A 22,937-nucleotide genomic window follows, 5' to 3' on the forward strand; every position below is an offset into this window, starting at 1 on the left:
TATGAAAGGTTAATTTTAAACTTTAAATGCTTATCACATCCTAGGCACAATGGAGATACAAAGAAAGACCAAAATAAATTCTTAAGAAAGTTCTAATTGAGGATGTGTCACATGCATAAATAAGTATATACAAGACACACAGAGCTGATGGAAGATAACCCAGATGGGAAGGCTCTAGCAACTATAGAGACATGAAAAGATTCTTCTTGCAAAATGTGGCATTTTATTTATGTCATAAAAGAATCCAGAATTCTAAGAAACAGAGTTGAAGAGGAAACAAATTCTAGGTATGAAGGATAGCCAATGCAAATGCATGGAAAATGAGAAATGAATTATCACATATGAGGAGCTACAAGTAGTTAGTATTGTTGGATATAGAGTGCTTGGAGGAGAGTAAGTATAAGAAGAATTTAAAAATAGGAAGGGACCAGGATATAAAGAATTTTAAATGCCAAAATGCTTATATTTTATCCTGGAGGTAAGGGAGAAACACTGACAGGGAGTAAGGGAAGGGAAGAAAGGGTTGACATAGTCAGATCAATGCTTTAGGAAAATCATTTTGGCACTTTGTATGGATAATAGTTTGGAATAGGGAAAAACGAGGCAAAAAGAACAATCAGAAGGCTTCTGCAATAGTTCTACAGAGCAATAACAACTTTGAATGAGAGTATCTGTGAGTGAACAGAAGGAGGGCAGGATGTGTACATGCCTATGTGTGTATGTGTGTGTGCGCGTGCATGTATGTATATATGAAATGATGGCAAGGTACAAAAGACAAAAGTAAATAGGATGAGTAAAGTTGGGAGCTAACCATGATGCCTGTAATAGGGAAGTTTAGGAAAGAAAAATTCAAAAAAGGAGGTATATAACAAAGTGTAATGAATTTTGTTTTGGACAAGTTTAGTATGAGATGCCTACTAGACTTCCAATACACAACTTTTTCCAATAATGAAGAAGCATGAAATCAAAAATTGTCTGTTTATCTTTTGCCCAAATAGCTGAGGGAGCATGCAATAGTGAAAGGCAGGGAAAAAGAGAATTAAATGTTAACTGTGATATTGATGAAGCAAATATAAATCTGTATCTGGAGAAGAAAAAGTAAAGCATTTCTCCAACAATATTGTGTAGATAAGAAGAGCAACAATGGAAAATGGAGAGAAAAAAAAAAACAGAAAGAAGCACAGGCTAAATTAAGTAAGTAAAATTAAAATTTATGTAATTTGCAAACTGCTGATTTTAGGATGTAGAATCATGAATCTTGTTTTTAAAGAAACATATTTCACCAATTACTCTTATACATCATCTTCCCCCCACCCAAACATACACACAAACAACGGAAATCTCAATTTTCAACTATAAAAGAAAAAGTAAGGATTTCTTTGCCACATCATTAGTGTAAGTATAGCAAGGTTGCAAATTGATAAGCATAACGGATAATAAAACTAGAAATATTAGCACTTATGTGGTTGAGTTGAAAAAAAAATTAATGTTTTATTGTAAATGTACATAATTCTTACCTGTAATTCGGTTTTCAATTTCCCCTTGCATCTGAAGGGAATCTACAAAAATAGTCCTATTTCCAATGAATCGTGCACATGCAATCCCCCTGTAGGGCTGACAAAACCCATCTTCATGATAATCATCCCTGTGAAGAACAGAAATGGAAATTTTAAATAAATTCATATTCATATATGTAAATAATTCAACTTCTTTAAAGGAAGCAGAGAAAGTAAATACAAGATGTGGAAAATGCAGATAGGAAAAAAATTAATTCTCAACTTGTTTTTTTCCCCTCACATGATTATTACAAAAGTTCTTGTGAGAAAATGAACATAATTTCAAAATATGTTAATAACTAGAAATATTTCTTTTGCAGTTGTTATTAACCTAAAATCAATCACATTAACTTACACATTAATCTCTGTGTAACTGAAACAAGAAGAAAACTAAACAAATATTTTTGAACACCTACTACATGCTAAACAGTCTGCCACCACTATGGATGAAACAAAAAAAAAAAAGATAAAATGTTTTTCCTAACAAAAGTACACTCAATTGTAAGCTCCTTAAAATAACTCATTTAGTATTTATTTTGAAATAAGGACTGTAAGAATTAAAAGGAGAGCAAGATCATATTAGTGATAAAAACAATTAGCTAACTTTGCTCTCAGAATCCTCTCAATTATCTTAATATCTATAGTATATGGCACTTAAATCTATTTAAGTGAAGAGTAATAGCAATTTATATAAAGTAATATAAATAGAAGAAAAGCGATCATTGGTGGACTCCTTTGCCTGACACCCCATTTGGAAATTGTCAAATTTCATTACACTGAATTTGTTAAATCTGTTCCTGTAATTAAACCCTTTAGATTAGGAACTGACTTAAAAGCTTTGTTCTGTTTTAAATGGCACTCAGAGATTCCACAAAAGGCCAATCTAAAGTTACTTCAAGTAGATGTATTAATATTACTTTCTGATGGGGCACAAAGAAGAGATGGAATCAAAAGTTTTTAGGAAGTTGGTCCCTCTAACTGCTTTCTATTATAGTTTCATGCTTAAAATTATTTTGCTTTCCAGTGGATTTTGAATCCTTCCCACAAACATTGGAGAAAACTTTTAAGCTGAGAATATCATTTATTTGTATGATGTTAATGGGAAATTCACATTCCATGAATTCAAATGAATAAATATGAAATTTATTTTACTTCTTTCACAAAAACAACATTCAAACACTGAAGTTATTAGAAATATTCATTGATTTGATTTCTATGTAATGCTTTCTCCTTAGTATGCACTACCCCATCACTTCCTATTCCCTTTTATAAAGTGAGTCTCTTTTCAGTGTAAAGAAGCTAGAGAATAGATAATCTAAATAACAATGTTGATGTCAATAATATTTAAGTGACCTAGCACTTAAGTCCATTAGTTACTATTTGTATCAAAAAACTTATTAAATATAGTTTAAATATATCAGTACATATAGTTAGTGATAGATTTTTTCTCCCCTTTTCTTTATAGCTTTGTGGCTGGTAAACTGCTAATTGAATTTTAACTATAACTATTTGACATTAAAAGCACTTTGACTTGATACCTTCTTGCCTTTCCACTTTTTTTTGCACCTTTAACCTCTGTACAAAATACTCTATAATCTAGTAACAAACTGTTTTTACAGCTTGTCCTCCATTGGTCCTCTCGGCATTCCTCACTTCCTTCAAATCAGCTAACAAGTCACCTTTTTCAGGAAGCGTTTGATTGTTCCCAGTTTCTCCTGTATTTGATTCAAGGAAGGTATAGAAGATCACAAATGGAAAATGGATGACAGAAATGATAGTAACACCAATTATAAAAATTTCATCCCCCAGTTAAATCAAGGTAAATTAAGTGCTACGTAAAATTCAAAAGAGTCAAAAGCTTCTTACTAAACAGAAAGATACAGTTGCCAAAGGCAGATGCATCTGTAAAATCTTATGAAGGATTATTAGAAGTATCATCTCATAAAATCATCAATAGAAGCAAAAGAAGCTAAAACCAGTCTAATGAAAACTTGGTAAGATGTACAAGTAAAAGTCATTTTAAGGGATTTCAAAAATGGAAGTGAAGAGAGGGCAACAAACAGAAGAAAAATGGAAAAAATCTGCCAAAGGTATAACAAAATAATTCATCAAGGATAGTGAAACCCTGGACCAGTTACTTAACCCTAATTGCCGCAAGAAAAAAAAAAAGAAAAAAGAGAGGGTACTAAGGGAAGTGAGGAAAGGAAAGAAACAAACATTTATGAGTGTCTACTATGTATGACGCTAAGTATTTTATTAATATTACCTCATTTGATCCTCACCATAAATTAGGGAATAGTTATTATTATTATTAATTAAAGTTGGTTCAACTGAAGCAGACAGAAGCTAAATTATTTTCCCAGGATCACATAACTAGTAAAGGAAAAGGATAACTTATCATATGAAATGGATGAGGGAGATAGTAGTAGAAGGCATCTGGGTGATATGAGATGAGGAGGAAAAGAGGAACTTCTGAGAAAAGGCTTCATTTTTTTTTCCAGTTCAAAAAAGAGAAATAATTTTTCATCAAATAGAGATGAAAAGGTGGTACCAATGCTAAGTGGAGTAATGCTTTAATTAGGGAGGTGTAAAAGGATTATCTTGCTGCCATAAGGTCGGGGTTGACATTATGCAACATAAATTTATAGTAGACTGACTCAGCTTGGTTTCATGGTTTTTTACTAGCTTCAATCAGAGGCACTTCTGTAGGATGCAGTGAGTAAGTGGTGGGAATTATTCAACACTGAGGTTGGGCAATATTGGTGATGCAATGAATTTGAGTGTTCACAGTGGTGAGTTGAATTGATTCAGTAAAAAGAACAAAAGAGTGTGAAGTTTGTTTAGCAGTGATAGAGAAGAACTGAGGAATTGAAGAGACTGAAGATCACAGAAGAACAACATTGGGATTGTGAGGCAGAAAGAGAATTGGAATGACAATAGATTGTGATTAATAATGGAATTATTTTGTTAATATTGAATGGAGTTTTGTTAATCTTCTTCCCAAATCTGCTTATTTTATATTTATTTAAGTGAATTATGAGTATATTAAGATTAGTACTGTGGGGGCAGCTAGATAGTACAGTGAATAGAGCATCAGCCCTGAAGTCAGGAGGGCCTGAATTCAAAGCTGTTCTCAGACAATTAACACTGCCTCACTGTGTGACCTTGGGCAAGTCACTTAACCCCAGTAGTCTCAGCAAAAAAAAAAAAAAAAAAAATAGTACTGTGTAGGTGTTAATTTCTTCAAACCTCTTCTCATTCAAGTTTGATATCAAAATTCCAATTAAGTCTCAAGTGATAACCTTACCTTTGATATATTTATGCTCATTGTGTTTTACTGTAGAAATCCAAGATATTGTAAGCATTACTTTTATCCATTGGTTCAATATTGACTTCTCTACTTAAGGTTTGTATTTAAATTTTTGAGTTTCAAGTCTCTATCTATCTATTCTTTATGCATTTTAAGAGTTCTACACCTATTGAATCTGGAGATTTAATATCACTGGAGAAAAATTCCACAAGACAATAGAATTTTTCTTTCAATATAGTCATATAAGTGATGTCATCCATCTTCACATCAAATGATTAATAAGAAATTTTGGTTTGATTTCTTTATTTTGGAAGCCATGCTTAATTTTACTCAGGAGAGATGAAAATAGAATAAAGGTCAGGCAAAATAATTTGTATCTTTTCATTTCTCCTTAGCAAAATTAAATATAGTCATCCTGGGCTTAAACTGACTCTTTCAAATCACTACCATTAATATAATTGTTCTTGATTATTCTGTTATGAATTGTTTTAAAGTGATTTCAATGTGGATTTCAGCTACTCTTGTGTTCTTATTATATTTGCAGCCATTTTATAAATTTGTCTTCCATGGATAAGCCATAAGTGTGTAACTGAATCAAAAACTTTATGATAATAACTACATTTTAAGTTACAATGTGCTTTCAAGTAGCTTGTTCAATAATAGGTTGCTCCTTGTAATATTGGTAATGTTTTTTTTTTAACAATTTTTTTAGCCTGTCAGTCAAAATGCTATTTTTGCATGCTTATGGTGTCTGGTGATAATAGTATATAAATACTTTTTATGTGCTACATAATAACTCTGCTCCCCTATATCTGGAAGGGTATGTAATTTTTCTCAATTTTGGGTAACACACATATATATATATATATATATAGATAGATAGATAGATAGATATAGATAGATATAGATAGATAAATAGATATAGATATAGATATAGATATAGATGTTATTCTCTCTTAAGAAAAGTGATATCACTGAGAGGAATCTAGTAAAGTGTTCTGCTACAAATTTATATATCACACTGAAAAAATCTCTAGCAGCACTCATTTTGTATATCCTGCTTCATTTTCAACTTTTTTAATGTGTGTTTTTTTTTATGTATGTCTTTCTCTTAGGTTATCAGCACTTTGAAGGCAAAGACTATTTTTCTTTTTTTAAGTTCTGTAGAACTTAGTATAATAACAATCACATAGCAAATGCTTAAAAGATACATAATAGTTGCTTGTTTTAGAGCTCTCTTGCTTCTCATTTCTTATTGCAAGAAAGTTTATGTTAAATTGCTTATTTTGTTACTTATACTATTTTGATTCCTTTCATCACTTTGATCTATGAAGTAGTACTTTCAATTACTGCTTAAGGAAATTTAGAATTTCTTTTTTTTTTGTTTTGTTTTTGTTTCCTTTTCAGTTTCTTTAAATGTTTTTGCTTTTATTGCCTTTATTTGGGTAATATGGCATTTATTCTAAAAGTGTCAGTTAGATATGGATGTAAAATTCCAATGCCTTTCTACAATAGATTTCTCATGATACTTTTATAATGTTCCTTACTTATATACCCTTTTCTTCTATGGATTTTAATGACAATGGCATATTATAAAATATATAAAACATGCCATATATAAAACATGCAAGTCTAAAGATAGTTTCATGTTTTCTGCCAGATACCTGGAAAAATGTATATATTCAGAATGGCTTCAACAGATAGCACTTTTTTGTTTTAATTTATTTTGTTTTGATATGCTTGGTCTTCTAGATTTATTTATGTCATCTAACTTTAAAAGTTTTGCAGAGTTCCAGTTTAACTATGCATATCACCTTTCCAAAATAATTTGAAATGTCAGGATTGTTTTGTTCTCTATTTCATTAATAGGTAAGATTTCCCGAGTTGGCATTAGAGATATCAGTGACCTCAAAATCTTCCACTAATCCCACTCCAGATAGTTGTATAGCATCAACTTCCTCTTATTTTTTAAAATCTAGGCTTAGGGAGGAAGTTGTTTGTTATACTGAGGAGCAATAATTAGAAGGTAGTACAATAGATATAACAATGGACAGAACACCAGAATCAGGAAGATAAGTTAAAATATAGTCTCATTCACTTAATTGTTGTTTTACCACAAGCAAGTCATTTAATCTCTCTGCCTTAGTTTCTCATTTGTAAAATGTGAATTTTATCTAACTTTCAAGGTTATTGTGATGATCAAATGAGATAATATTTATAGAGTGCTTAGCAAACTTTAAAGAACTATAATAATGTAGGCTACTATGATAGCAGTATATGTGTCAGTAATATATTTAGTTTCTCTATGTTAGTGCAACCGAAAGTGCACTAAAACTTTTTAGCAGATAGGGCATTTAAAAAAATTTGTACTGTTATACCTTACCTTTTTATTATACCATGATATCTTATGTATCAGATTGAATATTCAACAGGTTTGAATAGGGCCAACTATGCTATAATTTCTGTTTCTTAGATTCAAAGCAGTAGATTCATGATATTGAATGGAATGTTTATTCAATCAGTGATATCACTAGAACCAGTTATTCAGTTTGTGAATTTTTGTAAGACATTCACAGCTACCATAGCAATTCCAGAGCCCATAAAGCACTTGCTTTTTATCCCCACAGATAGCATTTTTTTACTTTGTGGATCTCCATTCTTTACTCTTTTCCAAGACTTGGATGAAGAGTGACATTTTCAGAATTCTTCTTGAGATGCAGCAAAGTAAAAGAAACACAAGACAGTATAGCAACAGAAATGAGGAACACCCAAGTATTTAGTGACAGTAAGGAGATGGTCATAAAGAGAAAATAGGGAACCCTCCTATTAGCACAATATTTAGAATTGGCACCTCTGTCACCCATTACCCAGATCCAAATCATAGCTGTAGAACAGAAAGGAATGATCTGTCACCATAAAACAGAGGCACCACTTGTATAAGTATTAGAGAAAAAATCAAGAGAACAATGAATGTACTTTTCCTCATACCATACCATCTAGGAAGAACTGAAAGTTTGCAACCTCCTAATGCTAGCTCTAAAAAAACAGCAAAAGAATAAAAACTTCAATTATCAGCTGTTCCTGGAGATAAGGATCAAACAACTGGTCAAAAGGAGGCAGGACTCTGTTGCTTTGTCCATACTCAGACGCAAGTTACAATGCTGGCTGGTACAGTATGGGTCCCTAAAAGGATTTCTGAAAACTGTTGCACAAAACCCCTGAAGTCTGAAAACATTGCACATTCCAGCCTAGAAACAGAACCTTTCTTTAACAAAGAGTAAAATCCTAGTAATAGCCTGGGAAAATGAGTAAACAACAGAAAAAGATCTGGCTATAGAAAATTGCTGTGGTGAGAAGGAAGAGCAAAATACATACTCAGAAAAAAATAAGAAAGTCAAAATTCCTCCATCCAAAGCCTCCAAGAAAAATAAGAATTGGTCTCAAGCATTGGAAGACCTCAAAAGAATTTTTTAAAATCAAGTAAGAGAGATAGAAGAAAAAATGGGAAAAGAAATGAGAGTGATGCAAAAGGAAATACACAAAGCTAATAAAAAGAATGCCTAAAAAGAAAAAGTGATCAAATGGGAAAAGAGGTACAATATCTCACTGAGGAAAATCATTCCTTAAAAATTAGAATTGAGCAAATAGAAACAAATGATTTTTTTGAAAAATCAAAAAACAATAAAACAAAACCAAAACAACGAGGGGGGAATACAATGTAAAATATTTCATTAGAAAAACAACTGACACGGAAAATAGATCCGGGAGAGAGAATTTAAAAATTGTCATGATCAAAAAAAAAAAAAATAATAAGGCTAGATATCATTTTCCAAGAAATTATCAAGGAAAATTAGCCTGATATTCTAGAATCAAAGGATAAAATAGAAATAGAAAGAATCCACTGATCACCTCCTGAAAGAAATCACAAGATGAAAACTTAAAGGAATATTATGGTCAAATTCCAGAATGCCAAATCAAGGAGAAAATATCGCAAGCACCAAGAAAGAAATAATTCAAGTATCATGGACTTACTAACAGTATACCACAAGATTTAGCAACTTATACATTAAAAGACAAATTGGAATATGATACTCAAGAGAGTAATGGAGCTAGGATTACAATCAAGAATTATCTACCCAGCTAAACTGAGTGAAAAGATGAAATAGAGGATTTTCAACATTCATGATGAAAAGACAAGAGCTGAAAAGAAAATCTGATGTTCAAATACAAGACTCAGGATAAGTATGAGGTAATTAAGAAAGAGAAATCATAAGGAATTTAATAAACTAATTTCCTACATGAGAAAGCAATATTTATAACTCATAAGAACTTTCTCATTATTATGGCAGTAAGAAGTGTATATATATGTATACACATGAATATATATATATGTACATATATATGTATATATGTAACTGAGATATGTATACACACACACAGAAAGAGAGAGGGGGGCACAGGTGTGACATGAATGTAAAGATATAATATCTAAAAAAAAATAAAATTAAGGGGTGGAAGGGAAATGTACTGAGGGAGAAGAGAGAGAAAGAAGTGGAAAGGCATGAATTTTCTTCCATAAAAGAGACAAGAAAAAGCTTTTACACTGGAGAAGGAGAAGGAGAGGAGAAAGGGAGTGAATGACCCTTTCTTTCATCAGAATTGGCACAAAAAAGAAATAGCATACACACTCAATATGGATTTAGAAATTTATCTTACCCTGCAGGAAAGTAGGAGGGGAAGAAGAAATGAGAAGGGGGAGAGAGATGGAAGAGAGAGCATATTTGGGGAGGAAGTAAACAGTAGCAAAACCCTTTTAAGGAACAAGAAGAAAGGAAAGAGATCATATAATATTAAGCGGGCTAATGTAGTTAGCAATTATAGTTGTGAAACAAATTTTGAAGCAAGTTTCTTTAATGAAGACCTCATTTCTCTAATGTAGAGAGAACTGAGTCAAATTAATAAAAAGTCACTCACCAATTGATAAATGATCAAAAGATAAAAATTACACAAAAAGAGCATAAAATCATATTTGATCTAACAATACCAGGCATGAGTCACAAAAAAGATTTTTTTTTTAAAAGGACAAGGACCTATATATACAAAAATATTTATAACAGCTCTTTTCTCATGGAAAAGAATTGGAAACTGAGGGGAGCCCATCAATTGGGTAATGGTTGAATAAATTGAGATGTGTGATTATAATGGAATACTATTGTTCTGCAAGAAACGGTAAGCAGGATGCTCTCAGAAATTCCTGGAAAGTCCTCCATGAGCCCATGCAAAGTGAAATGTACTGTGTACAAAGTAATAGCAATGTTGTGAGATGATCAATTGTGAATGATTTTTCTATTCTCATTAATATAATGATCCAATATTATTTTTAAGGACTTATGATGAAAAATGTTATTCATAACTAGGGAAAAAACTGATTGTGCCTAAATATAGATTAAAAATTAATTCCCTTTATTTAAATTTTATTTTTCTTAAGGGATTTTTTACTTTTATACAAATAACTTCTTTAATTTCACTTGTGCCTTATCATGTGGACGGGTGGGACAGAGAGAATCTGGAATGCCAAGTTTTTAAAGTAATGTTTAAAAAAAAACTGTTTTATGTATTGGACTGCCTGCCATCTGGGGCGGGGGGGAGGAGGGAAAAAGTTAAAACAGAAGGTTTTGCAAGAGTCAGTGCTGAAAAGCTGTTACCCATACATATGTTTTGTAATTAAAAAGCTATAATAAAAAACTGTTTTACATGTAACTGGAATAAATAAAATATTAAAAGAAAAAAGACAAAAAACTTCTCAAGTCTTTAAAAAAAAAAAAAGATACCTTCCAAGACCACTATTTGGCTATAGCCAAATTCCAGAGATATCACATCACAGAAAAATTGTTGCAAGCAGCCAGAAAGAAACAATTCAAATATCATAGAGCTACAGTCAGGATAACATAATATTTAGCAGTTGCTATATTAATAGATCAGAGGACTTGGAATATGTTATCCAGAGGACAAAGAAGTAAGGATTATAAACAAGAACCTCCTACCCAGAAAAACTGAATATAATTTTTCAGGGAAAAAAATGGACATTGAATAAAATAGAGCACTTTCAAACATTCCTAATGAAAACATCAGAGCTGAATACAAGATTCAAGAGAAGCATTAAAGAGCAAACAGAAAAGAGAAATCATAAAGGATTCAATAAGGTTAAACTGCTTACATTCCTGCATGGGAAGATACTTGTAACTCCTAAGAACCATCATTTTTAAGCAGGAAGGAAGGAAGGGAAGAAGGAAGAAACGGAGAAAAGAAGGATTAATTCTGCATTACCCAATTGGTTAGTTGGGTCCCCAGTGATGCAACTATTCCTTCACACAGATATTGTTTGTTCTTTATTCTCAAAGAGCATCATGATATGTCCAGAGAAACAAATGAAGGAGTCTTGTAATGGACTGAAACTGAGCAGATGCACTGAGGTTCAGACAAGCAAGCACTTAAGGCTAATTACCAATTGGACAATACTCTATTAGCATTTGCTTGGAAAATGGCCAGCCCCACCATTTTGTGCAGGCTCTATCTGTTAGTATATAGAGAGATGAGGAGGAGGAGGAATGAAAGGGTGGAGTAAAAAAGCCAGAGTGACTCCGGGCTGGATTCGTGTCACCATTCCTCTCACATCCATAAAGAATAAAGATCATGGATTTTTGCTTATCCTGACTCTGACTGATTCTAAAGTATCCAGGGTGCTAATGCGGTCATCACAGAGTCTAAATGTAGATCCAAGCACATTAAAAAAAACAACAACTTTATTCTTATTGTTTTTGTTGTATTGGTGTTTTCTTTTACAATATTATTATTGCATATATTGTAATAATATATTAGTCATACTAATATAGGAATTTGTTTGCATGACTACAAATTGCTTGTTTTCTCAATGAGTGGGAAGAAAAAGAGAGAACTTATACCTGATTTGGAAAATAAATGGAGAAGAGATAATTTAAGAATTGAAGTATCTGAAAGTGATAAACCACAAAAATCATATTTCAAATATCTCAGAAAGAGGGTAAAATAAAAATTTAAAGACTTTACCAATTACTTCCTGAAATAAATCTCAAACTCTCATAATATTATTGCCAAATTCCAGAGATCTTTTCCCCCCATTTAAAAATTTTTGTTTCATTGTTTTTTGATGTAAGCTTTCCTTTAACCAATTTCTAAGTCAAGGAGGAAACACTGCAAGTATTCAAAAGATTGAATTCAAACATGATGGAGATATAAATAGAATCTTCCAAAATTTATTAGCTATCCCTATAATAAAGCAGAGCTTGGGATACTCTTCCAGAGTCAAACAGTCTAGGATCACAATATAGAATAACTTACTAAATCTAATTTAAAGGGAGAAAGGAGGAATGGTCATTTTTTGACAGCTTGCCTTCCTTTCCATACTCCTACACTGCCTCCAGGGAAGAACCCTCATGGTTTGAGACCCAATGAAATCTGACAAATGGACGTGACCCATTATAAATCTTTCGGTCGTCTGTCTTTTATCCATGTTGTGGTAGACACCTTTTCAGGATTCACTTTTGCCATACCAGCAGCAAAAGAGACAGCCCACGTGGTCACTGAATTCCTCACTCAAGCATTTGCCATTATGGGTGTGCCACAAGCAATAAAAACAGACAATGGTCCTGCATACACCTCCAAACATTTTGCACTTTTGTGCACAGAATAAGATTTTACACACCACTGGCATACCCTTTAATCCTCAAGGACAGGCAATAGTAGAGAGGAGAAACAGAGACATTAAGACACTGCTCCAAAAACAAAAGAAAGGGGGAGCCACAGGTAACCCTAGAGAACTTCTAAATCTAGCCCTTTATACTATTAACTTCTTGATTTTTGACAAAGATGCACTGGCTCCGGCAGACAGGTTTTATAACCCACCAGAAGGACAGTGTCCAGTGCAAGCAGCTCCACTATCTTTAGATAATCGCCAGGTGATGTGGAGAGACCCAGAAAATGATGAATGGAAGGGACCAGATAGGCTAACTGCTTGGGGGAGAGGGTTTGCTTGTATCTCTACAGGTGAAGAAGGAATCAGATGGGTGCCAACAAGCCGTATTTGCCTTGTCCATCGCAGAGAGATGGAGCAGACCCTTGAAACGAAGGAGAAGACCCAAGAAATATCGGGTGGTTCTGTTGCTGATTGTGCTCACCATTGAAAGAGTGTGGCAGTTAAGCCGTTTGACTCATGGACATAGAAAATTGTTGGACTTCAAAACCCTCAGGAATTATTGGATTCTCTGAGACATGATAAGATTGTTGTAGGACTTGAAAGCCCTCAAGAAATCATTGGATTTTCTGAGAAATAATAAGACTCTTACAGGACTTCAAAATCTGCTGGAATCATTGGATTCCCTAATATATAAAAAAACTTTTGCAGGACTTCAAAAACTTGGGGGGATGATTGGATTCCCTGATATGTGAAGCAATGGACAATAGATTGGTTTTGGACTATCTCTTGGCTGCTGAAGGTGTATGTGTGACTGCTGTTTACATACTCTCCATCTAGGACTTCTGGCAATCTTTTACAACACCATGTTGATTTATATTGTTTGTTATACCGTTACTTGGGTGTACAATTCATGTTTGTTACACCATATCAAGCTTGCACTAACTGTGGGAAGAGTCATCACTAATAGCCTCTGCATTATTGCTATGTGCATGTGTAATACCTCCCATGCTGATGGGTTTGTGCATAATAAGACCCTTCAGCCCAGAAACCCACTAGCAACCCCCACTTCCCTTTGGTGCTTTTCATCTCCCTTCCTGAGATGTCAGGGAGGGCGTGATTATCTCCTTTTTAGTGCTTTCACCTCCCTTCCTGAGAAGTCACAGGGGTCATGATCACCTCCTTTTCGGTGCTTTCACCTCCATTCCTGAGAAGTCAGGGAGGGTGTGATCACCTCCCCTTGGGGGCTCTGACCTCTTTGAGGAGTCAGGGATGGCATGACCACCTGTGTTCTAAAACAAAAGAAAGCAGGAGATGTAATGGGCTGAGGCTTGAGTTGATGCACTAAAGTCCCAAGCACATGAGGCTAAATAGTAATTGGACCACACTCTATTAATATATAAGCTTGGAGAAAGAATGGCCCCCGCCCACTCTTTGTGCAAGTCCTGATGTGTTGTATAGGAAATGACGATTTTGGTGGGTGGAGGCAGGGGAGTGGAAAAGGAAGGGGAAGGAGAGACTGCTCACATTGCCAATGCGATGGCCTTTCAGCTCAAGTCTCTCTCTGATAGCTGGCTTCCTGTCACAGTTGCCCATATTGCTATAGCAATCCTTCTTGCCCTTATTGCTATCATAATCTTTTTTCACCTCTTTACTTCAATAAAGATTGAAGATTTTTCCCTTAACCTGAATTCCTGACTCCGGCTGATTTTAAATACATGGTCATTACAGTCATTTAATGAAATAGATGACTTTCATAAATTATTAATGAAAGGATCAGTTTGACATTCAACACAAGGCTCAGATGGTAAAGAAATCTTAAGAGATTTATTAAGATTATATATTTTTAAAAAATTCCTATGTGAGAAAATAATATATATAACCACTGTATTAGGACAATTAGAAAGTGCCTACTTAAATAGAGGGCATGGGTCTGAGTCTACTGTATTGGAATCATCTTGAAGAGTGAAAGGATGAGAAAGAGGAATGCACTGAGAGAAGGGAGAAAGAAGAGGAAGATGGGGGAAATCATTTCATCAAAAAAAGAGGTCCACAAAGAGAATCTTTTACAATGGAGGGCAAAATGAGAGGGTAGAAAATGTTTGGATGTCATTCTCATTTGAACATTCTTGGTTCAAAGAGGGAAGATTATACACATATAGAAAGGAGGGGAATGGGCTAAGAGAAAGTGTGAAAGATAATAAGAGGGAAGGTAGATTAAGGGAGGCAGTGATCAGAACAAAACAAATTTTTGATAAAAGAATGGGATAAAAAAGGGAAGAATAAATAGAAATAATAGGATAAAGGGAAAGACAAAGTTACAAATCATTATTATGAATGTGAATGTTATAAATTCACCTATAAAACTGAAGAGGTTAGCAGAGTGAAGTAGAAATGAAAAAACGAACAGTATGTTGTTTGTAAGAGATACACTTGAAACAGAAAGACACATACTAAATTAAAATAAGGAGCTAGAGCATAATATATTATGCTTCAATTGGAATAGTTCATACAAAGCAAAAGTAAAAATAGACCTGATTAAAAGAAATAATAAAAATATATATATTTTGCTAAAAGGTACCATAAAATGAAAGGTTTTAGAGGGGTGGGCAGGTTAAGAAATAGAAGGGGAAAGTAGTAGGTTGAAGTAAAGTAGAATCCAGCTTCTTAAACAGCCACATAGGGGTTTTTTAAACAATTAAATGTAAAATAAATAACAGTACCCTTGATTGATATATACTAATATATTTGTGCAAATTTTTAGATATTTAAAAAGACTGTTATGTAAGTTTCACTAGGTCTTTGATAATGAAGTAGATCCATCTCCCTCAAAGTGCTGGAACTTGTCTTATAAATTTGTTCTTTGTAAAATGTAAGATTATATTTCCAAGTGATAAAAATTTGTTTTGCTTTATAAAATAAAATAAAATAAAAGGTACCATAAACAATCAATCACTATCAATACTGAACATATATGTATCAAATGGCACAGCATCCATATCTTAAAGGAAAAGCTGAAAGCAGGAGGAAATAAATAGTAAAACTATACTAATGGAAGACCTAGATAAATTTAATAAAATAAATAAAAAAGAAGGTAAGGAGAAAAATAGAATTAAAAAAAAAACAGAAATACTACACCTCTCAAGAATACTGAATGGGACCATAATAAGGATATAGTTTAGCTGTTCATGGCACCTTCACAGTCACTATGTATTTGGATACAAAAATGTCACAAATAGATGGAAAAAATAGAAATATAACAAATGATCTTGAAAACAGAAATTAAAAATTAATTAGAAATCTAATCACAAAGAATAAGTAGTTCAAAAACAATTTCTAAAAACAATTATTGAAATAAAAATACAAAAAAGAGAAAAATGCCAAAATTTGTGTGATTAAGTCAAAGCAGTATAAAGAGGAAAATTTCTATCAAAATGGGCATATTATTAAAAGAGAGAAAGAGCACATCAACATATCAGGCACATGACAGAAAAAAATAGTATAAAAACTTATAGTATTTTTTATATACTATTGTTTACTAACATACTACATTATTAACAATAGTAATAAGACAACAAGAAGAAAATGAAAGAATTATGTATAGGCAACAAGAAAACAAAACTATTGATGTTTGGTAAAATTATTAATTGTTTTGACTAGTTTTTTAGTTGACTCAACAGAGTATTCTAATATGTTGCAGAATTGCAGGATATAAACACATACAAATCATTAGCATTTCTTTATTTTACCAATAACACCCAACAGGAAGAGTTAGAAAAGGAAATTTCATTTAAAATAACTGCAGACAGTGCAAACCACTTGGGAGTCTATCTACTATACATGCAAATGACCCTAATTCCAAAACATCATGGAAGGTAAAGTGGAATATTTTTGATTACATAAAATATTTTCTTTTTGCAAAAACAAAACCAATGAAGTCCAAGTTAGGGGGAAAAAACTAGGGAAATGGGGGCGAGGGAATGGCTTACAGAAAGTTTCTCTGAAAAAGGTCTCATTTCTTAAATTTAGAGAACTGAGCTGAATTTGTTTTTTAAAAAAGGAGTCTTTTCCTAGTTTCTAAATGGTCAATAGATATGAACAGGCAGTTTTCTTAGAAAGAAATCAAGGTATCAATAGTAATGTGAAAAAAAGGTCTGTCATTAATAATTTAAAAAATGAAAATTAGAACAATAAAAAAATTCTGCTCATACTTTTTAAAGGTACTATCTCTTTAATTTTAACTGCTAAAAGCAGGGCAGAAAAACTCATATGTAAAGAATTGCTTTCTCCTTTATTTTATTGCTGATCCTACCCTGCCAAACTCCAACTTTAAGTTACTACCACCACTGCTTTAATTCCTACTAACATGTGTGCTGAATGAATCAAGATAAATCACAAAACAGTATCGACTAGGTACCTCACAAATTTATGTCACACAACCTCACCTGAACCCTTAATGGAGCAAGGTAATATATGTACACCTCCCTAATTAAGTCACTATTTCACTATCACAACAACTTTTACAAATCTGTTCATTACTCTTCAAACCTTCCACAGCTCTCTTTCCTTTGACTTATTCAATTAAAGTGTTTGTCTCATTTCACTGAAAAAAAATTTTTTTGAAAACTCATCCTTCTCATTTCTTCATCACTTATCATTCAGATACCTTTCATCACTATCTTTTCTTTCAATCTTGTCTAACATAAAAGATGTTACCTCTTTACAAATGCTTCTATAAATGATACGAGTTCATGCTATCTTCTCCAGTACTAACTCTAGCCCTAATAACTGTAATTCCAGTTAATCTTCAATCTTTCCTTGTCTTATGTTGTTTCCCTACTGTCTATACTCACTCCTGTATTTCCTCTGTCCTCAAAAATCCCTTCATTTCCTCAATCTTTTTTTCTTCAAGTGCTATTATTTTATATAATTCTTCCCTTTCACAGTTAAAGTTCTTGAGAAGGCTATTTAGAAGATGTGTCTACACTTTTTACTCTATTTTCTTCTTAACCCTAAGTTTGGCCGTCTACCTCATCATTTCACTGAAATATTACCAAATAATCAAAGAACTTTTAATCAAGAAATCTAATAGCTTTTTTCAATTCTCATTCTTCTTGATCATCCTTTCTAAAGTCTTTAACATCAATGATCTTTCTACTGTCCTTGATATTTCTTTGTAATTCTTTTCTAGCCTTAGAATATCTATTTTGTATTTTAAGTGGAGTTTAAATTTATTTTAAATTGTATGCCAAATTTATTCTTCTGTTCATTCTTATGCTGACAAGAATGTAGATATAAAGTTACTCTGAAATATTACATCCCCCAGAATTTAGCATATTTGATGAAAGCATCTGTTGCTTCCCTGACTTATTTTTTGACTCATCAAATCTTTAGAGTTAAGGTAGTCTATAATTAATTCTGAATCCCTTCTTCGAGTACTCTTTACTAAATATGTTTAGCACATTATAGCCAATAAAAGACATAATTAACATTTCTATTTGTCTATATTTCTTTGTGAGATTTTAATGTCCTAATACAAGGACATTTTGTGTAAAAATGCCATGAACAGCAGATGAATGTTTATTTTTCTAATTCAATAATTGACATAATTAACTCAATTATCAAAATTAGCATTTCTTACATTTTATTCAGATCTTTAATGTCTAACTAGGTTATCTTACTATTACATTTGCCTGAGTTTGAGCAGGATTTCTTGAAGACCCCATTTTAAATTTTGCTATCTATTTCTGGTAAATGAGTTAACTTTTCCTTTCAGTATTTTAAATCTATTATCTGGCTTCTGACTTCATCATTCAACTGAAACTGTTCTGCAAAAATACTAAAATGATCTTTTTAAAAATTGTCTTTTTTTGTTTAGTATTTTATTTTTCTCCAATTACATTTATAAATATTTAAAATTCATTTTTAAAACTTTAAGTTCCAAATTCTCTCCTCTCCTCTCTCCACAGTGCCATGATTGGGAAGGTATGCAATCAGTATAGATTATACATGTGTGGTCATGTAAAACATATTTCCTTGTAAGTCATGTTTTAGAAGAAAACAAAAAATACTCTCAAGAAAAATAAAGGAAATTTAAAAAATATACTTCAATCTATATTCAGATTCCATCAGTTTTTCCTCTGGGGATAGAAAGCATTTTTTATCATAAGCCCTTCAAAATTGTCTTGAATCAGTGATTGATGAGAATAGCTAAGACATTCATAGTTGACTTTACAATATTCCTGTTACTTTGTATACAATACATTTTACTTTGCATCAGCTCATGGAAATCTTTCCAGATTTTTCTGAGAATCTTTTACATCACAATAACATAGCACAATTTATTCAGCCATTCCCCAATTAATGGGCATCCCCTCAATTTCCAAGGCTTTGCCACCAGAAAAGAACGTACATAAATATTTCTGTACACATAGGTCCTTTTCTTTTTTAAAAATCTTTTCTAGGATATAGTTCTAGGAATGATTATTACTAGATTTGTATATTTTTATAGCTCTTTGAGCATAGTTCCAAAATGATCTATAAAATGGTTGAATTACAACTCTACCAACTGTGCATTAATGTTTCCCCCATATTATCTCCACAAATTGTCATTTTTCTTTTCTGTCTTGATAGATATGAGGTAGTAACTAAAAACTGTTTTAATTTTAATATCTCCAATCAATAGTGATTTAGAGCATTCTCCCTTGCTCCCAAGGCTATTTTGGATAACTTTTATTACTTCATTTGTAAACTTATTATTTAAAAGAGCCAAAAGCTTGTTGAAGACACAGGAAAAAATATTGACCAAAAAACAGCTTAAAAAACTGTCTAGGTCAAAAAGCAAAAGGGATACAAAAAACAATGAAGAGAAAAATATCTTAAAAAGCAGAATTGCTAAAATGTACTCCCCAAAAGTGGCAAAAATAAAAAACTCAAAAAGACTCCTTAAAAAGAATTGGGTAAATTGAAAAGGGGGTGCAAAAGTTCATTGATGAAAATAATTTCTTAAAAATTAGAATTGAACAAATGAAAGGTAATAATTTCATGAGAAATCAAGAAACAATAAGGGAAAGCCATAAGAATTAAAACACAAAAGACAATGTGAAATATCTTACTGGAAATATACCAGACTTGGTAAATAAGTCCAGGAGAGAGAATTTAAAAATTATTTTACTACCTGAAATCCATGATCTAAAAAAGGGCTTAGACATCATCATTAAACAAATTATCAGAAAACTGTCCTAATATTCTAGAACCAGAGGATAACATACAAATTGAAAAATCCACCAATCTCCTTTTGAAAGAGGTCCAAAAATAAAAATTCCCAGGAATATTATAGCCAAATTCCAGATCTGCCAGATCAAGGAGAAAATATTGCAAGCCATCAGAAAGAAATAATTCAAGTATCATGGGGCCACAGTTAGGATAACACAAGATTTAGTAACTTCTACAATAAAAGATCAGAAGGCTTGTAATATGATATTCTGGAAGGCAAAGGAACTAGGACTAAAACCCAAATCACCTACCCAGCAAAACTGAGTATAATCCTTAATGGGGAAAAAATGTACATTCAATGAAATAGGACTTTCAAGCGTTCTTGATAAAGAGACCATAACTGAAAAGAGAATTTGATACTTGTAACTCATAAGAACTTATTCATTATTAGGGTCACTTAGAAGAAGTATATATAGACATAGGGGGCATAGGTGTGAATTGAATGTTAAAGAATGGTATCTAAAAAATTAAATTAAAGAGTGAGAGAGAAATGCACTAGGAGGAAGGGAAAGGTGAAATGAGGCAAATTATCTCATAAAAGAGATAATTATAAGCTTTTACAATGGAGAGGAACATGAGGAATTGAGTGATCCTTATTCTCACCAGAATTAGCTCAAAGATGCAATGACATACAAGTGTATACATATGAAAATTGGGTTTAGAAATCTATCTTATCCTACCAGAGGAGAAAAGGGGAAGAGAAGGAGATTGTGATAGAAAACAGGGCATATTGGGGGAAGTGGTAGTCAGAAGTAAAACCCTTTTGATAAGGAACAAAGGGAAAGGAGAGAGAAAGTAAAATAAACAGGACAAAGTGAATGGAAAGAAATATAGTTAGCAATAGTAAATGTAAAAAAAAAATTCTGGTAAAAGCCTCATTTCTCAAACATATAAAAAACTGAGTCAAATATATAAAAATAAGAACCATTTCCTTAATTTCTAAATGATTTAAAAGTTTACAAATGAAGTAATAAAAGTTATCTATAACCCTGGGAGCAAGGGAAAATGCTCTAAAACATTATTGGCTGAAGTATTCAAATTAGAAAAAGACAGAAAAGGGAAATAAAAAAATTGTCACATCAGAATATCAAGGAGGATTCAAAATATGTAACTCTAAATTTCCATTTCAAGAAAGCAAGTATAATAATAGAAGAGATTATATTCATGAGTGTCCTTTTCTTTTCTTCCTTGTAGGTTATTCTTTTGTTCTCTGTTATGTACATTTGGTTTTATTCTTTTTTTTTCCTGTCCTACTCCTCCAAGTAGACTACTGTTGAGCATGGAAATAACTATGCGTAGACACACACATATCCACACATATATATACATATATAAATATTTATATGTAAGCAAACATACGTCTAAAACAATATTGATATGGCTGACATATAATGTAGATTTATTTCTTGATGAAACCTGGGGTTTTGGCTGAGGCTTTCTCCAAAGCCAGCTAGCCCCAGGTATTTAGAGGAGTTTTGGGGAGAGCTCAGGTGAATCACTATCCTCTATCTTGTCACTATCTATCACACTCCATTATCTTGTCTCTCTTAGTGATCTCTTAACTACCAAATATAATGACTTTTTTTTTCAGTCCTTATGCTTTGTGATGTCTCTGTAGCCTCCAACATTGTTGATCACCCCTTTCTCCTTGAAGTTCTCTTCCCTTTACGCACTCCTCTATCATGGTTTTCTTTCTCCCTATCTGATCTTTTTTACCTCTGTTATCTTTTCTGGATCTTCATTCAAGGCATTCATGATAACTGTTGGTGTCCCAGAGGGCTCGCTCTGTTTTAAGCCTGCTTCTTTCCTCTTTCTATATTATTTCACTTGAAAATCTCATCAATTCCATGGATTCAATTGTCATCTCTATTCTGATGATTAGTAATTTTTTTTTATTCAGGACTCTCAGATGACAAAATTATCTGGAGACAAAACAACTTAATCCTAAATATTTGATGAATCAAAATAATGTATCAGTGAAACAATAATTTCATAAAAACTGATAACAATAATCCACCAAAATTTTGTAAATAAGTAAAACTAATTCATCTAAACATTTTCATTAACAAAAAGATAAAAAGAACATGATCAAAAAATTGAGAATGCAAATTTTAAAAGCATAGCAACCAAAAAAAATACACAACCAAAATAACAAGCCCAAGAAGCAAAGACATGATTGACAAAGTTGAAAATTTTAAAACTATTGAATAAATAAAATGAGGAACTGATTCTTTACATCTAAAGAAGAAATAATGAATATTATTAAAAACCATTTTTCCAAATATAAATTCAACCTATAATTTAAATGAAGTGCACGAGTATTTTAAAATACAATGCAACAAGTGAAAAGGGAAAAAATAATTTACTCTCACTAAAAATAAAATTGAACATGTTATAAATGAATATCCAAAGGGTGTGTAATCACATATATTTAAAATGAAATTTTATCAAATATTCAAGGAGTAATTAATGCTAATATTACATGAACTGCTTGAAAATAAATAAAAAGAGAAGATTCTACAAAATTCCTTATATGACAGCAATACAGTCTTGAAACCTAAAGCAGGAAGAATCAAAGCAGAAAAACAATTATAATGTCCCAAATGAACATTGATATAAAAATTAAATAAAATATTAGCAAAGAATCTATAGCAACATGTCACAAGAATTACTGAGAAAACAAATTTTAAAACCTGAAAAAAGTAACAAATAAAAAATTTAGCAACCATAATAGCAACTAAATCCACATGAGATTTGTATCAGGAATGAAGGGTTTGTTCAATTATTAGAAAACTATAAATATAATTCACAACATTAACAAGGAACTTTGAGAAACTATATATCAAATTTCTCCCCAATTTTCTGCTTTTCTTCTAATATATGCTACATTTATTTTATTTGTACAAAAATCTTTTCAATTTAATGTAATTGAAATTATTTAAAATCTAATTGATCTCTTTTCTTTATTCAGAAATTATTTATGTATCCATAAATCTGATAAGTAATATGCTCCATGTTCTTCTAATTTTCTTGTAATATCGCTTCATGTATCTAAGTTACATATCCA

General features: G+C 32.1%; 1 protein-coding gene across 1 annotated transcript in view; it reads right to left on the bottom strand.

Moving 5' to 3' along the window:
- The window catches only part of ROR2 (receptor tyrosine kinase like orphan receptor 2), a 312,511-nt gene that overhangs the window by 27,735 nt on the left and 261,839 nt on the right, over nucleotides 1–22,937 (bottom strand). The window contains exon 5 of the mRNA XM_051962386.1: nucleotides 1,518–1,645. Coding sequence (XP_051818346.1) covers nucleotides 1,518–1,645 — 128 coding nt within the window. The remainder of the gene's footprint in view (nucleotides 1–1,517; nucleotides 1,646–22,937) is intronic.

This window comes from Antechinus flavipes, chromosome 1, assembly GCF_016432865.1.
Source record: "Antechinus flavipes isolate AdamAnt ecotype Samford, QLD, Australia chromosome 1, AdamAnt_v2, whole genome shotgun sequence".
In the NCBI taxonomy this organism is placed as follows: Eukaryota; Metazoa; Chordata; class Mammalia; order Dasyuromorphia; family Dasyuridae; genus Antechinus; species Antechinus flavipes.